The 15,402-nt window shown below is 39.0% G+C and overlaps 1 protein-coding gene across 12 annotated transcripts in view; it reads left to right on the forward strand.

Moving 5' to 3' along the window:
• The window catches only part of CASK (calcium/calmodulin dependent serine protein kinase), a 392,391-nt gene that overhangs the window by 251,921 nt on the left and 125,068 nt on the right, over positions 1-15,402 (forward strand). For all 12 annotated transcript variants that reach the window (XM_060182549.1, XM_060182551.1, XM_060182553.1 and 9 more), the window contains exon 6: positions 7,716-7,818. In XM_060182549.1, the coding sequence (XP_060038532.1) occupies positions 7,716-7,818 (103 nt within the window). The remainder of the gene's footprint in view (positions 1-7,715; positions 7,819-15,402) is intronic.

A 15,402-nucleotide genomic window follows, 5' to 3' on the forward strand; every position in this document is an offset into this window, starting at 1 on the left:
CCCCATTTTAATCACTAGGATAAACTTTTCTAAGTAGATTAAAATATGCCCCCTGTTAGAAAGAAAATTAAAGAATCCTGCCCTGTTGGATCAGATCCTAGGCCAGCCTTTAACCACTATCTGTCCATCTATGCAACTGCTGGTCCTGCAGTTTCATGTCATTTCCCTTTTTTTTTTTTTTGCCATTTGAAATGAAGAGTTTTTACCATCCCCAAAATTATTACCCTTTAGTTTTATTCACTCTTCATTAAATAATGTTTAACTCATTGAATTTTCTGAACATCATATTCTTTGAACATTATAAAGTTTTTAGTATGTTATAAATGTGACACGTGACAAGTATTTTCAAAAAATAATTTGTACTTCTTACTTCCTCTAAGGGAAATGATGGTTTATTGTTCTAATGTGATGAATCTGGCAAGAAGTTTGTGTGTGTGTGTGTGTTTTTAAAAAATGAAATATTTAATTTGCCATTTATTTTAATATTTTAATGAGAGTGAGAGATGCTCAGCTCTGATTTATGGTGGGGCTGGGGATTGAACCCTGGATCTCAGAGTCTCAGGCATGAAAGGTCTTTTTTTTTTTGCAGAATCATTGTACTGTCCTCCCAGCCCTAAGTTTAACATCTTAATGATATGTAAATAGTGTTAATTATTTTATATCAGTGTGCAACCAATCTCTAGAACTTTTTCTTGCAAAACTGAAATATACTCACTAAATATCAATCCTCCCTCCCAGCCTTTGGCAACCACCGTACTACTTTCTGCGATTTTTGACTACTTGAGACAATTCATTTGAGTAGGACTGTGAAAAGTTTGTCCTGTTATGACTAGTTTATTTCATTTAGGGAACTATCCTCAAGGTTCATCCATGGTGTAGCATGTAACAAGATTTCCTTCTTATTAGACTGTATAACATTCACATGTGTAATATATATATATATATATATAAAATCTTTTCTTTATTCATGTGTCTGTCCCTGGACATTTGGGTTGCTTTCCAGCTGTTGGCGATTGTGAATAGTGCTGCAACTAACATAGTTGTGCAAATATTTTTTTCAAGGTCTTGTCATGGCATTTTTGGTTTTGGTTTTGGAACTTCACCACTCCAGGCCTACTTTTTTCAGATAGAAAGGGAGAACTAGAGACAGAGGGAGAAAGAAAGGCACCACAGTACTGAAGTTCCCTAGGACAATGGGGGCTGGGTTCTAACCTTGGTCATAGCAAGTTAAAGCAGGTACCTTCCCAAGTGAACTATCTTGCTGGTCCATAGCTGTGTGTGTGTGTGTGTGTGTGTGTGTGTGTGTGTGTGTGTGTGTGTGTGTGTGTGTGTGTGTGTCTGTCTTACTGTCTTAATAAATGCTTACTAATTTGCCTCCTGTTTCTTAAATCCTATTCTTTTTTTTTCTTTATATATTTTTGTCTTTCCACACTGAAGTCATCTTTTCACTAAATACTAATTTAGTGAAAAATACTAATTTAGTGAACCTTTAGTTCTCAGGTGACCCTATTATGACCATATTTGAATATGTTTTTCTAGTTTCCCTTTATGTGAACTTTTTCCTGTTCATTCCAGACTTGCTTTTGTCTCTACATTTGAATTTATTTCTCTCTACCCTCTTCTCCTCACCCTTCCTCTCTCTTCTCTTTCTAGTGTCCTAAGTTTTTAATACTTTTTTTTTCTTTACCAGAGCACTGCTCAGCTCTGGCTTGTGGTGGTGTGGGGATTGAACCTGGAACCTCAAAACCTCAGGCATAAGAGTCTCTTTTGCAGAACCATTATGCTATCTACCCCTGCCCAAGTTCTTAATTTATATAAGCTTAAAAGTAGATAAATAAAAATGACGAAGAGGGAGTCAGGCAGTAGCGCAAGGGGTTAAGCGCCACAAGGACCAGCATAAGGATCCCAGTTCAAGCCCCCAGCTCCCCACCTGCAGGGGAGTCGCTTCACAGGCAGTGAAGCAGGTCTGCAGGTGTCTGTCTTTCTCTCCCCCTCTCTGTCTTCCCCTCCTCTCTCCATTTCTCTCTGTCATATCCAAAAATGATGACAACAATAAAACAACAAGGGCAACAAAAGGGAATAAATAAGTAAATATAAATAAAAGCATTAAAAATAAAAATGACGAAGAAATAAATAGATTTGCGTGTTTGGTGACGTCACCATTCTCTTCTTATCCAAGTCTCACCTAGCCCTGGTTAAATTCAACTGATGGCCTATCCCAGTGATGAGTACTGCTGAGTATACACACAGTCGTGTGCTGAGTGCTCTTGCTTTTCAAATTCATGACCGCTAACCTCAAGTGGGTCCCTGTACTGCCAATAGTCCAGCTATAGTTCTTGAGTCTAGTGGTTTGTAAAGATTGTAGCATCAACAGCACTCAGGAACTAGTTGAAATAGCATGCTTTTGATCTTACCCTAGAGCTTAGGAACCAGAAACTCGAGAGGTGGAGCCCAACAAATCTGATTTTTGATGCTAAAGATTGACAATCATTGCCTTACTCAACTCATTCTCCTATTCTTGGAAAATGCCCCCCCATTCTTCTCAGGTTGCCAGCAACCTGCTTTTCTTGCCTCAACCACCTAATGATCACTTTTTATTTCAAAGTAAAAAGAAAACAGAAGCACTCCAGAACTACTTCCTCATCATTCAATACTCACATCTGCTGGTGTCTGCTGCTGCTCCCTTGACCCTACCTTATTCACATAACATTCTTACACATAACATTCTATCCCAGCTCTCCCCTAGGCTTTTGGATGGTGTGTGTGTGTGTGTGTGTGTGTGTGTGTGTGTGTGTGTGTGTTTGACTCCTGTGGGATCTTTTTATAATCTCTTTATTGGGGGATTAATGGTTTACAATTGCTGGCAAAACACAATAGTTTGTACATGCATAACATTTCCCAGTTTTTCACATAACAATTCAACCCCCATTAGGTCCTCCTCTGCCATCCTGTTCCAGGACCTGAGCCACCCCCCAACCCCCACCCCAGAGTCTTTTACTTTGGTGCAGTACACCAACTCCAGTCCAAGTTCTGCTTAGTGTTTTCTCTTCTGATCTTGTTTTTCAACTTCTGTCTATAAGTGAGGCCATTCCATATTCATCCTTTTGTTTCTGACTTATCTCACTTAACATGATTCCTTCAAGCTCCATCCAAAATAGGATGAAGAAGGTGAAGTCACCGTTTTTAATAGCTGAGTAGTACATTGTGTATATAGACCACAACTTACTCAGCCACTCATCTGTTGCTAGACACCTGGGTTGCTTCCAGGTTTTGGCTATTACAGATTGTGCTGCTATGAACATAAGTATACACATATCTTTTTGGATGGGTATATTTGGTTCCTTAGGATATATGCCTAGGAGAGGAATTGCCGGGTCATAGGGTAGGTCCACTTCTAGCCTTCTGAGGGTTCTCCAGACTGCTCTCCACAGTGGTTGGACCTATTTCTATTCCCCGTGGTATCTTTCACCTCAGCAAACAGATGTCTCTCTTAAAAAAGCAAAGAAAAAAAAATCAAACCTCCCTGAAAGTTTACAGACTACTATGGAGTCATCCTTACATACATTGTTATATGATATTTCTAATTATATATATATGTGTTTCTTCCTTGCAAAAAAAAAAAAAAAAAAAACAATGGAAGGGCAAACCTAACGCAATATAAATAGCTACCAAACAGGAAGGACTTCTGCAACCCACAACGACCCTGGGTCCATGCTCCCAGAGGGATAGAGAATGGGAAAGCTATTGGGGAGGGGATGGGATATAGATATTGGGTGGTGGGAATTGTGTGGAGTTGTACCCCCCCCATCCTATGATTTTGTTAATGTCTCCTTAAAAAAATAAATAAATAAATTTTAAAAACCAGGAAGGACAGATTGGGAGTGAGAAGGAATAGTGAAATGGCTCACTTGGGTAAAGTACTGCTTTGCCTTGTGCACAGCCCAAGTTTGAGCCCAGTCCATTCCACATTAAAGGAAGCTTTGGTCCTATGGTCTGGTCTCTCTTTCATTCATTCATTTCTCTCTCTCTCTCTCTCTTTCTCTGTCTTTATAATAATAATTTTAAAAAGCTAAACGTCTCTGAATGCTATTATTTTTTACATGTTGGACCTTGATTTTATGTAAATGTTTCAGTTAAAACAAGAACAACAAAAGGGAATAAATAAATAAATAAATATTTTAAAATATATATTTTTTAAAAAACCACTAATTAAACCACAACGGAATTAAAACAAATTAACCTCATTGTATAACAAATTTAAATCATAGCTTCAAGGAAATTTCATTTAATAGGGAGGGTGCTCTTTTCTTAAAACTAATTCTGGGATTTACAGAAAAGCTACAAAATTAGCCCCCAAGAAATTCAGATACCCTTCATTCAGATTTCCCCCTATGTGAGACTTTTTCCACATTTGTTTTCTCCTTTTCATTCTAATCTCTCTATCTTGCTACATATTGTGTAAAAATAAGTAACTCATGGTAGCCATGGTAAATTATAAAGAGCAGAGAATTGCTGTTGAAAGAATACTGCGGTGTTCTCTACAGATTGTGCTCCAGCATTTCACGTGTTTGAATAACATTGTATCCACAGATAAAATAAAAACAAAATCTTGTGTCACATTTTTGCCTTTAAATCAACTTGTTATCTGTTGTTAAAGTGTTATCCTTAATATAGTTCACAGCAACTATAATTTATAGTATCCCCAAACTAGAAATAGCCCAAATGTTCATTAACAGGAGAACAAACTGTGGTGTAATTATACAATGGAAAACTTACCGGTAAAACAAAGTATGTACTGATCACAATAAAATAGATGAATCTCAGAAGCACAAGAGAAGCCTTACATAAGAGCACCTACTATTTGCTCCTGTGTTTATGAAGTTTTCCTTAGGCAAATATTTTGGGTTTTGTTTATTATTTTTGTCCTGCTTTTCTAGGTTTATTCATTTATTATGCTTCACCCTAGAACCATGTTTGGGGGTTCATGGGTGGGCGAGGCATGAAGCAAGGACTGGAGTAAGGATTTTGGTTCGAGCCCCCAGCTCCCCACCTGCAGGGGAGTCGCTTTACAGACAGTGACACAGGTCTGCAGGCATCTATCTTTCTCTCCCCCATCTGTCTTCCCTCCTCTCTTGATTTCTTTCTATCCTATCCAACAACGACAGCAATAATAACAATAACAACAACAATAAACAACAAGGGTAACAAAAGGGGAAAAAATAGCCTCCAGGAGCAGTGGATTCGTAATGCAGGCAACGAGCCCCCAACAATAACCCTGGAGGCATAACCAAATAAATAAATAAATAAATAAATATTTAATTAAAAGAACCATGTTTGAACTGTTACTTCCTTCTTCAGATCTTTTGTCATCAATCTCCAGTTGAACCAAATGAAAGTTCTTACTAAAAACAAGTTATATAGGTTGGTTTCTGTAGAGGCCCGCTTGCTTTCTCACAGACCCTGTGGTTTGTTCACTATTCACATACATTTGCTTTCCCTCTCTTCTGTCTTTCTGTTGTTCTCACACACCCAGATGTGGGGGGGGGGCTTGTCTTTCTTTGTTGAAGACTCTATGGTAAAGGTTTTTAAACATTACATTAAAAAGAATAACTTCCCAAGTAGAGCTCTGATGCTTTCCCTAAGCCAAGTATAGTGTGTCATCAACCATTTTTCTGTGTATACCAGCCCAGAGGTTTCTTCATGCTTACTATCATACAGGCTAAGCCTGAACTAAAAGTGTTTAATCTTTTTTAATATATATTTATTTCCTTTTTGTTGCCCTTGTTTTTATTGTTGTTGTAGTTATTGTTGTTGCTGTCATCTTTGCTAGACAGGACAGAAAGAAATGGAGAGAGGAGGGGAAGACAGAGAGGGGGAGAGAAAGATAGACACCTGCAGACCTGCTTCACCGCCTGTGAAGCGACTCCCCTGCAGGTGGGGAGCCGGGGGCTCGAATCGGGATCCTTACGCCGGTCCAAGTGTTTAATTTTTTGAGTAAGCAAGTATAGGAGAGAATTAAAAAAAAAAAAAGATGTTTTTCATGACTAAAGAAAGTTGCGGGGGGCTTCAGGGCTGTGCAGTAGTGCAGTGGGTTAAGCGCATATGGTGCAAAGCGCAAGGACCAGAGTAAGGATACCAGTTCGAGTCCCTGGCTCCCCACCTGTAGAGGAGTCGCTTCACAGGCAGTGAAGCAGGTCTGCAGGTGTCTATCTTTATCTCCCCCTCTCTGTCTTCCCCTCCTCTCTCCATTTCTCTCTGTACTATCCAACAACAGCAGCGGTGGCAACAATAACATTAACAACAACAAGGGTAACAACAAGGGCTACAAAATGGGAAATGTGTCCTCAGGAGCAGTGGATTCATAGTGCAGGCACCGAGCCCCAGTAATAACCCTGGAGGCAAAAAAAAAAAAAGGAAGGAGAAGGCGGAGGAGGAGAAGAAGAAGGAGAAGAAAGAAAGAAAGAAAGAAAGAAAGAAAGAAAGAAAGAAAGAGAGAGAAGGTTGCCTTTTTCACTAACTCATATTTACAAAAAAAAAAACTTTTTAATTGCCACCAGGATCATTGCTGAGTCTTGGTGCCAACACTACAAATCCACCACTCCCAGCGGTGATTTTTTTCTTTCTTTTTAATTTTCTTTCTATTTTATTGAATAGGACAGAGAGAAATTGAGAGAGTAGGGGAAGATATATAGAGGGAGGGCACCTGCAGATCTGCTTTACCACTCGTAAAGTGGAAGTGTCCCACCTACAGGCAGGGAGCAGGGGCTCAAACACAAGTGTGTGCTTGACCAGGTACACCGTAGCTCGGCACCCACTAACTCAAATTTTGAGATCAGGTCATATGTATTATCATTAATTTGGGGGAAAGACAGGATTTGAGCAGAGATCAAATGCCCCCATAATTAATCACTCACATTTGCTTCAGCAAGACCTGAGAAAGGCGCAGATGCACAGGACAAAGTCCTACAATGCAACTCTCATTATGATCATGAAACATTCATAGGGAGCCTTCATCTATCAGGTACTCCTTGAGGAAAACGTCTTTGCCATGGATTCGGGGCCAGCAGACATTTCCCTTGCCATCTCCTTTATTCATATCTCCCGCTGTCATAGAAAGGAAAAGACAGGTCCAGAACAACAACAACAAAAGATGAACCCATGGGGTGAGTGGGGGAGCTTGGATGTCCTAGAAGTAGGGTTCAATTAAAGTCATTAAATTAGACTCTGATTCTTGTTTACAGGTGGAATGAATAAGGAAAAAAGAGAGGGTGGGAGGGTACAAAAGGACCACCAGCACCTGAAGGGCTAGATATAGTAGCTCTATAGGTAAAGTCAGAGGTGCCAAGAAACGTCTTGGCAGAAGGTATGAAGTGGGTTGTTTTGCTTAAACCACTGTAGATTGTTACTCAAAAGAAGAGGGAATGTTGTGTTAAAAAGCAGGAAATATCTGTGATTCTTGAACACCTCTGTCTTCTAGAGAATTCTTATACCACACCCAATCTTGGGAATAACAAATTCGTGAAATTTATTGGATAGAACAGGTAAGTCTCTCCAGAGGTGAGAATAGGACAAAAAAATTCAAGCATGCCAAGCAATTCCAGAGGTTTATGTTGCTATGTGTCAGTGGCTGTATTATTTGGTGTGTGTACACTGAATTCTCCATCTTCAATTAATCCTTAATTTGGATTTGTTTTCTTGTCTGTTTTTCTTTTTAGCCCCACTGTGTTCTCCTTGCTTCAAAGGAAAATTCAGCACCTGTTAAACTTGGGGGCTTTGGAGTAGCTATTCAATTAGGAGAGTCTGGACTTGTTGCTGGAGGTAAGATCAATTTCTTTAAAACGTTTCCTGATGCATGATGGTGGGAAAGGACCTTTACAGATACCTGTCACAGGAAGATGATAAATTGTACCTATGAGTCAACAACTGTAATAATATCCATATCCCCCGTAAAGAAAAAAAAAAAGGTCACATTCAAAACAGGTCACTTTCAAGCTGATGTGAAAATTTCAAAGTAACTATTAACCCATTCTTAGTATTTCATACCTCATTCTACCCCCCAAAAGTGTTGTCATACAGTTCATTATTTAATAACTCCATACTCATAACTAGAGTTTTTGGACCTTTTTTTTTTTTTTTGCCTCCAGGGTTATTGCTGGGGCTCAGTGCCTGCACCATGAATCCACTGCTCCTGGAGGCCATTTTCCCCCTTTTGTTGCCCTTGTTTTAGCCTTGTTGTGGTTATTGTTGTTGTTGATGTCGTTCGTTGTTGGATAGGACAGAGAGAAATGGAGAGAGGAGGGGAAGACAGAGAGGGGGAGAGAAAGATAGACACCTGCAGACCTGCTTCACAGCCATTAAAGCGATTCCCACACAGGTGGGAAGCTGGAGGCTCAACTGGCATCCTTCCAGCAGTCCTTGCCCTTTGTGCCACGTGCGCTTAACCCGCTGTGCTGCCGCCCCACCCCCTTTAGTCCTTTTTAAAAAAAATTCTTTATTGCGGAATTAATGTTTTACAGTTGCCAGTAAATACAATAGTTTGTACATGCATAACATTTTCCAGTTTTCCACATAACAATACAACCCCCATTAGGTCCTCCTCTGCACTCAGTTTTTGGTCCTTCAAGAACAGACTCTTGCTCTTTGTGTCTCCAAGCACACAACAAAGAAGAAATCCTACATATAGAAACTAAAACAGTATTCAAAAAAGATATTTAGTGCAAACTACCATTCGAAGTTGAAGGACGGGGGTCCGGCGGTAGCGCAGCGGGTTAAGTGCACGTGGCACGAAGCGCAAGGACTTCTGTAAGGATCCGGGTTCGAGTCCCCGGCTCCCCACCTACGGGGGAGTCGCTTCACAGGCGGTGAAGCAGGTCTGCAGGTGTCTCTCTTTCTCTCCCCCTCTCTGTCTCCCCCTCCTCTCTCCAGTTCTCTCTGTGCTATCCAACACTGATGACATCATCATCATCAACAACAACAACAGCAAAAATAAAGTTGAAGGACAGCTCTATTGAATCTAACTGTGTGCACCAGCCACTTGCAGGGTCATATCTCTAGCTGTTGTTTAATTCCATCCTGCTTTCCTCTTTCCATTACTTGAAGAGTCCTACCCACACCATCAGCTTGTATTTGGGGAGAACAAGCAGGTGTGAATGCAGACTGATTTTTTTCTAAATCAGTAGTTAAAGAAAAGCATAATTAGAAATTTCCCATACCCGAGGGGGAAAATAAAAGTTAAAATAGAAACTTTCTTCACCAGTGTACAGAGGTGAGTGCTAATTACAGATTCAAGTAATTTTTTGAAAGTTATTCCTTTTAATAGACTGCAGCTCAGAATACCACCCTGTTTTTAGTTCTTTGCTTAAGTTTTGTAAATTACATCATTCTAGAAATCATCAGTCTCTAGTTATGACCTCTTTTAAATATCCAAAGACTTCCAAGCTTCACAAAGAGGAAAGATGTCAACAGAACCTATTTAAATGTGTCACTGTCAGTAGTTGGATATACTCAATTCAAATAGATATTTTATTTAATTCACTTTCACTAAAATATCAAAGCAGTATCGTCATAGGTCATCTTCTGATAAACAACCCACAAGTCACAGTGTGTATACTTTATTATTTCACTACATTGCCCTCTAAAACTAAATCAAAAACTATCTTTTTGGCTAGTTTTACGTTCTCTTTCAGCTAATCATTCCAAGATTACTTTTTATGACACATAGAAAAAGATCAGAGCACTGCTTTGTCACATATGCCATCACATGTTCTACTACATGCAGTGTGGGTAATCTACTCAAGGTCCTATGTATCCTGTTTCCCCCAACCCCCAGCTAATCATTTCAAACAATTTTTACAAAACTGCAAGTTTAGTATAGTTTTTAAAACTGATTTTTCGAAGTCTGGCTTCTTATTGCAACAAAGCAAGAGAATTCAGAGCTTAATTAACATAGTGAGAGAAGAAAAATGAGAACATGACAGGAAAAAAAATATACTGAATAAAATGTGAAAACTATCGTGGTTATCATTGGGAGAGTAAGGACATAGAACTTTGAGTGCAGGGTGGAGCTATGCCCTATAATCTGATGATCTTATAAACAACTATTAAATCACTAATTTGAAAATTATATGTATATATAAATTTAATGTATGCATATGGAGAGAGAGAAATTATATGTATATATAAATTTAATGTCTGTATATGGAGAGAGAGAGAGAGAGAGAATGCCAAAACTTTTAAGACCACAAGAACCTTTTTTTAAATACTAAAGAAATCAATACCTCTATAATTGGGAAATTCTAGTATAGTTCTTTCATCAATATCCACAATGACAATTCTGAGTCATCAGAAAAGGTCAAATCATGTACAGCATCTTGTGTAAGTTAGAAAATTGTATAAAGATAACTGTCCAAAATTGCTAAAGTAAAAAATGTTTATGTGCATAACGATTGCAAGTCCTAAGGTATTGGATATGTAATTATAGTTATTTATGGGAGTTCAAGAACTCACCTTCCTGAGATTCTGGGTAATACGATTTTATAATACTATCAAAATAGCTAGTACTCAAATATCTGATGGATCTCATATACAATGACATTTAATTTGCTTTGGTAATTGGCTTCCTGTTCTTAGAATTTTGTGGTCAGTGTCATAATAATCAGATGACCACAATGAAGGAAAAGTTCAATGATAACAAACAAAGTGTTTGGAGGGAGTAGAGTCAGTACATGTTAAGAGTTAAGTCCGTTCCTTTGGTATGAATTTGTTTGTTGTAGTTTTTTATCTGTAATAAATAGTAGGTTACAAGATTTTAAGATTACAGTGTATAGTTCCACAACACACCACCATCAAATCTCACCTCCCAAAGAGATAATCACTACAGTTCTCACAAGTCTAAGAAACAGTCTGCTTGCTTCTGTTTTTTTTTTTTTCAAGTTCATGTATATCAGTTTTTTTGGTTTTTTTGTTTGTTTGTTTTTGTTTTTGTTTTTGCCTCCAGGGTTATTGCTGAGGTTCAGTGCCGGCACTACAAAACCACAGCTGCTGGTGGCCAGTTTTTTTTTCCATTTCATTGGATAGGACAGAGAGAAATTGAGAGAGGAGGGGGAGATAGTAAAGAAGAGAGAGAAAGAGAGACACCTGCAACCCTGCTTCACTACTTTTGAAGTGACACCCCCATGCAGGTGGAGAGCCAGCAGCTCAAACCTGAATGCTTGTGCTTTGTACTATGTGCGTCTAACTAGGTATGCCAACGCCCATCCCCCTATATCAGATCTCTAAATTCCACACATGACGGAAACCATCTGGTAGTTGTCTTTCATCTCTTCACTCATTTTGCTAAGCATAATCACCCCCACTCCCATCCATTTTGTCCCAAAGGACACGATATCATTTTTAATCACAGAGTAATAGTCCATGGAATATGCATGCTATAACTTTTTCAGCCAGTCATCTGTTGATGGGCATTTAGACTGTGTCTGCTCTTTGGCTATTGTGAATAACACAGCTGTGAACATAGGGGTACATATGTCCCTTTGAATTAGAATTTCAGTGTCTTTTGGATATATGCCTAAGAGTGGTTTCACTGGATCATAAGGTAACTCCATTTTTATTTGTTTAAGAACTCTCCATACAGTCTTCCAAAGGGGCTGTTCCAGTTTGCATTCCCACTAGCAGTGAAGCAGAATTCCCTTTCTCCATAATCTCTCCAACACCTGTCATTCCCTGGTTTGTAGATGTAAACCATTCTCTCAGGTGTGAGATGGTATCTCAGCATAGTTTTAATTTGCATTTTTCTAATGACAAGTGAAGTGGAGCAATTCTTCATATGTCTGTGGGCCATGTGTATCTATCTCTTCTTTAGAAAACCATGTCTTTAGTTCGTCGGCCCACTTTGGGGGGGGGTCTTTTTGTATCTTTTGATCTGCACCATGTCTGTATAGATATTTGCTATCAGTCACTTCTGGGATGTATGATGTACAAATATCTCTCATTTACTGGGTTGCCTGGCTATCCTTGTGCAGTTTGCTTTTGATATATAGAAGCTTTTTAGTTTTATGTAATCCCACTTATTTACTCTTGTTTTCATTTCCCATGCCCAGGAAATACTTCTTTGATGTGAAGGTCCTGCAAAGTTTCACCAACATTGTCTTCTATAAATTTTAAAGTTTCTGGTTTAACATCTAGATCTTTAATCCATTTTGATAGGACGTTGGTGTACAGTGTTAGGTGGTGGTCTAGTTGCACTTTTCTCCATGTGGCTATCCAATTATCCCAGCACCATTTGTTGAAGAGACCGTCTTTACCCCACTGAATGGCTTTGTTCTCTTTGTCATATACTTGGTAATTGTATACGTGTGGGCACGTTTCCGGGCTTTTGATTCTGCTCCACTGATCCAAGTATCCATTTTTATTCCATTTCCATACTGTTTTTATTACTGTTGCTTTGTGGAATAAACTGAAGTTGAATATAATACCTCCATATTTTTCCTTTTTTTTTTTTCTCAGAACTGCTTTGGCAATTCATGGTTTTTTGTGGTTCCACACATTTTTGGACAAGTCGTTCAATTTGCTTTAAAAATGCCATGATAGGATTTTAAAATGTCTTGATAGGATTTGCATTGAAATTATAGGTTGCTTTCAGCAGAACGGCCATTTTAATAATGTTTAGTCTTCCAATAAAGGAACAAGGGATGTTCTTCCACCTGTGTGTCTTTCTCTATTTCTTTTAACAATTCCTATAGTTTTCACTGTAAAGGCCCTTCACTTCCTTCAGGAGATTCACCCCAAGTTATTTTATCTTTTTTGGTTTGACCCTAAATGGGATTGAATTTTGTATTTTCCGTTTCTCTGTCTCCCTATGTATACAGAAATGCCACCGATTAATGTGTGTTGATTTTGTATCCTTCTACTTTATTGAATTTATTAGTTATTTCCAGTAGTTTTTAGTGGAGTCTTTGGGGTTCTCTAGGTGTATTATTATGTCATCAATAAGTAGTGATAATTTAATTTCTTCCTTTCTTTTTTTGTATGTTTTTCTTTTTTATTTATTTTTATTTATTCCCTTTTGTTGCCCTTGTTGTTTTATTATTGTTGTTATTGATGTCATTGTTGTTGGATAGGACAGAGAGAAATGGAGAGAGGAGGGGAAGACAGAGAGAGGGAGAGAAAGATAGACACCTGTGTGGTCCAGGAGGTGGCGCAGTGGATAAAGCCTTTGACTCTTGAGCATGAGGTCCAGAGTTCAATCCCCCGACAGCACATGTACCAGAGTGATGTCTGGTTCTTTCTCTCCTCTTAGCTTCTTCATGAATAAATAAATAAAATCTTTTAAAAAAAAAAGAAAGAAAGATAGACACCTGCAGACCTGCTTCACCGCTTGTGAAGTGACTCCCCACCTGCTGGAACCCGGATTCTTACTCGGGTCCTTGCGCTTCGTGCCATGTGCGCTTAACCTGCTGCTCTACCACCCGACTCCCGATTTCTTCTTTTCTAATCTGTGTGTGTTAGATACCTCTTTCTTGTCTGACTGCAGTGGTGAGGATCTCAAGGACTCTGTTGAGTCATAGTGGAGATAGTAGACCTTCTCATCTGGTTCCTGAATTTAAGGAGAAAGTCTTAATTATATTGATGGACTTGTGGGTGTTGAACCAGCAAGGGATGAATCCCAGTTGGCCTTGGTGAATTAATTTGTTGGTATGTTATTGAATTCAGTGTGCCATGGTCTTACAGGATCTTTGCATCAGTGTGCATCAAGGACATAAAAGTCTATAGTTTTCTTTTCTGGTAGAGTCCTTTCCTGCTTTGGGGAGTTCATTTAAGGCCTCTGTTTTCTTGTTTATTTTCTGTCCTGATGATCTGTCTCTTGCTGTGAGTGATGTGTTGAAGTCTCCTACTAATACTATGTTGCTGTCAGTGTCTCCTTTAAGATCAATAAGTACGTTTTTAATATATATTTGGGTACACACATATTGGAAGCATATATATTGACAATGGTTATATATATCTTCCTGTTGGACTGATCCTCTGACCAATATGTAGTGTCCATGTCTGTCTCCTTTCACCTTCTTTGTCTGAAAGTCTATTTTATCTGCTAAAGCAATAGCTTTTCCTACCTTTTTGTTTGCATTATTGGCTAGGAATACCTTGTTCCAGCCTGTCACCCAGAACTTTCTGTTTGTCTTTCTTTTGAATGTGTGTTTCCTGGAGACATATAATAGATGGATCTTGTTTTTTAATCCATTCAATCACTGTGAATCTTTAGACTGGTGAGTTTGAGTTTGAGCCATTCACATTTAGGGTGATTATTGATAAATGTGGTTTGCTTATAGCCATTCTGGCTTTTTGTTTCAAGATTGTTTTGTGCTCTTGTTGACTCTTTTCCTGCTTGTTACTGTACATGGGTGGTTTTGCCTACTGTATATATGTTTCCTACTTGTCTTGGTGCCCACTGCCACTGAGCAAGACTCTTAAAATGTTGAGCCTCACTCCTGACTCTGCTTGACTGTACCCACTGGTGGCTAACTGAGTTACTTACAAAGTCACAGTTGTAAATTGGCGAGTTTTTAGGTGATTTTTTAAAACTGTTGTTGCTTTAACTCAGTCCCCCAGGGTGATGTGCTCCTTAGCTGCTAATCGCTTGACATAACATCAGAAATTGGCTGGGATTTATTTGTCTAGCTCGCTGTGGGAGCATGAACTGATCAGACCTTTAATTTCAGCTAGATTTTTTTTTTTCCTTTAAACACTTATTGGTCCTTGTGGCCAATTTTATATCCTGTTGCTCCTAAGTTTCCAGGTTAAGCACCCAGATCCACTTTCCTACCACAGGCCATGTGCTCTACTGAGTAAATCCTGGTTTGGCGCAAGCTATCACTGAGTACGACTTTTTGAGCCCTGCTAATCTCACTGTCACCCCTTTTACATCCACTGACCATGCATGTAAGCACCTATGGCTTGGTGAGTTTCTGAAGAAATTCTGATTGTATTTTGTTGCGTTTTCAGGAGATTTTCGTTGCTTTTTCTAGTTGAGTGAGGAGAGCAAAGTGAGACCACTGTTATTCCACAGCCATGCCTCCAGAAATCTCCTATTTGTTTGTTTGTTTCCTTTTTTTTTTTTTTTTTTTTTTTTTGCCTTTAGGGTTATCGCTAGGGCTTGAGGCAGCCAATTTTTCCATTTTATTGGATAGGACAGAGAAAAATTGAGAAAGGAGGAGGAGACAGAGGGAGAGAGAAAGATAGACACCTGCAGACCTGTCTCACTGCTTGTGAAGGTCCCCCCTGCAGGAGGGGAAGGGGGGCTCAATCTCCGATCCTTACATGGGTCCTTGCGCTTAGTACTCTGTGCACTTAACCAGGTGCACCACTGCACAGCTACGTCTTTCTTTTCTTCCTTCCTTCCTTCCT

This window comes from Erinaceus europaeus, chromosome X (assembly GCF_950295315.1).
Source record: "Erinaceus europaeus chromosome X, mEriEur2.1, whole genome shotgun sequence".
NCBI classification, from domain to species: domain Eukaryota; kingdom Metazoa; phylum Chordata; class Mammalia; order Eulipotyphla; family Erinaceidae; genus Erinaceus; species Erinaceus europaeus.